The sequence below is a fragment of the Lactuca saligna genome, chromosome 1 (assembly GCF_052625555.1).
Source record: "Lactuca saligna cultivar CGN05327 chromosome 1, ASM5262555v1, whole genome shotgun sequence".
NCBI lineage: Eukaryota > Viridiplantae > Streptophyta > Magnoliopsida > Asterales > Asteraceae > Lactuca > Lactuca saligna.
Window position 1 is genome coordinate 158852600 of NC_136417.1, and position 2756 is coordinate 158855355.

At 29.8% G+C, this 2756-nt stretch overlaps 1 protein-coding gene across 1 annotated transcript; it reads right to left on the bottom strand.

Annotated features, from left to right (window-relative positions):
* Positions 1-1272: 1272 nt before the first annotated feature.
* On the bottom strand, positions 1273-2482 carry LOC145012901 (protein FAR1-RELATED SEQUENCE 5-like). The gene is made up of 2 exons (XM_078971697.1): positions 1985-2482; positions 1273-1878 (listed from the first exon to the last, which is right to left on the bottom strand). The coding sequence occupies exons 1-2, from the start codon at positions 2480-2482 to the stop codon at positions 1273-1275; spliced, it is 1104 nt and encodes a 367-aa protein (XP_078827823.1).
* Between the last annotated feature and the right edge of the window lie 274 nt (positions 2483-2756).

Genomic DNA, 2756 nt, shown 5'->3' on the forward strand with positions numbered 1-2756 from the left:
TTAACTTTTTGATGAATTTGTTGGAATTGCAGGTGGTTTTCCCAATACATAACGGTGATTAGATGTATGCTGTTGTTTTCAACCTAACATATCCACAAGTTCATATTATAGACAGCATACAAACAAAATCGTTAGAAAAAACTTATGGAATGACACCAACATCATTAGTAAGTTTTCATTTACTTTTATTAATTGTATTAAAGTTACAATATAATATATTTAATAATGTAATTTTGTTAATATACATTGCAGAAATTGTACTTTATACGATATTTGGAGAAAACTACATTTATCATCAATAAAATCAAAGGTTTGCGATCAACAACAGTGAAGATGATGAAAATTGACTGGAACACAAAGGAGTTGACAACAGAGAATGGAGCACTTTTAATGAGACATATGGAAAAATATTGTGGAGAAAAGCAAGGAAAGTGGAATGTGGAAATGGAAAAAGGCAGTGATGTGCAAGATGTTCAATTTGTAAAATTACGTGCCTTATATGCTGTTAAGATTGCTACACATGAAATCAACAACCACAAGGATAGATTTATCAAAGAGGCAATCGAATTTGGAAAATTTGATCATGCGACTAGAAAAAAGATGTTAGAGGAAGGTATCCAAAGGATGGATGAATTGGAAATGGGTAGTAAATAGAATTTGATAGAAGTTTGGAATTTTATAAATGTGGTTATGGTGACTTAACAACAATTCCTTTTCTAATATCTGTATTATTTTGAACAAATTAGACAAAAAAAACGATGCCTAGTATTATGTAAGAAACTTGATATGGTTTATTAGGTGATTAATGCTTAATGTATAGTAGGTATTATGATCACTTCTTAATGATATGGTTTATTAGGTGATTAATGCTTAATGTATAGTAGGTATTATGATCACTTCTTAATGACCATGGTAGAATATTCTAATAGAATAATGTATAATGGCATCAGTATTCTATTAGAATAATATTAGATGTTGCATATATCTATATAACATTCTTACATGCATAATCTTGTATTATAATATTTTGATAACAAAGCATTATACTGCAATCATTCGTATATACTTCAAAAAATTAAAGATTGAAAATATTAGAAGAATCAATATGTTCTCAAATGTATAACACATCATCACAACCCAAATGTCTCATACATCATCACAAACCAAAACAATAGAAAAAAATCCAAACTAAAAAATTCAAACTTTTATCTATATGGTATTATTGAACTTTATTAAAATACAAAAAAAATCAAAATATATTTCTAGACACAACTATGCACTTTGTACCTTGGAGTTATTCAACAATGTCAAACATTTCCTTGAATTATGCCCTTTAACCCCACATGTTTTGCATGATCTTGATTGCTTGTTACCTTGAATAGTAGCCTTCTCCAAAGCACTTTTTAAACGTTTTCCTGTACCAGAACCTTTATTCTTCACCATAGGTGGATTTTTAACATCAACAACTTCAGGATTCGTAGTAGCTCCATAAAGTTTATCAATATGAGCTTCTTTTGTAACTGGTAATTTGTCTGAACCTTGTTCACCAATATCAGTCATGAAAACTTCAAGCTTCTGCATGAACTCTTCTAACTTCTTGTCATCATTACTTAATGAAGACAAGCATTGATCAAGCATGGAAAAAGCTTTGTATGCAACCTTCTCAACATTTCCAGACGAATCACTATATCTAAACGTCCTTTTCAAAACTGTGGTGGGGATAATATCTCTTCTCCATCTCTTAAGAATGTATCTTGACGGAATCTCTTGTATGTCATAAATCTTTAGAATACAGAAGATGTGTCTACAAAAAATTCCAAACCGCTCAAAAAGCATGCATGAACATTTCACCGTTAGATCTTCTCTGTTGAATTCAACCTGTTTCAAAAAGTATTAGCATAATAAGCATATTCAAAAAAGAAAAATTAGAATATTTTTTCAAAATTATTAGAATATTAAGTATATTCTAAAATGTCAACATTACATCAAAATCACCTTCACTTGTGTTAAAATTCCATTCAAAATCGATGTCAACTTTTTCTTTTTTCTCAACTACTACCTTCTTCTTTGATATATTTGTCCTTTTATGTTTGACAATGCATATGTCAGAAACAACGCCTGATGTAACACTCTTCTGTGAACAAGAAACAAGTGAATGAAGAATCTCCCTCTGCACCATGAGAAAAATAGTCCTGGTGTATACCATAGATGCATGTTTCTCCATATCTTCAAGAGGTGTTTTGATGATTGGAATTATAGTAGATGTATCAAAATCAATTTTGATCTGATTATTCCTTTGCCTTTCCATAACAGACTCAAAAGCATTCATAAAATTGTTTAACGTATAACCATAATGCGATACCCTATTGAATGTTGAATTCTCACTTTCTGACCGAGAAGTTGTTCTCATTAGACCTGACATCGGTACATCTTTAAAATAGGCTGGAATCCAACTGCTTCTCAAATCAAACATATCTTTCATCTATTTATTGTCTTGCAACTTATATTTTACCATTAATGCATCCCATCTCATTTCAAAATCATTGACAGCAATTTTGGAGTCCTATACTATACTATTGAAGTCCGCCTTAAAATCTGATTCATTCATTGTTTCCCAGCTTACCTTCAAAAACAATTCATATATTATTCTGTTAGAATATAATATAGTATAAAAAGGCATTTCATTTAATCTATTATCCTAATTACAAAAAATATTTCATTTAATATTCTGATAAGAATATAACAATAATGTTAGT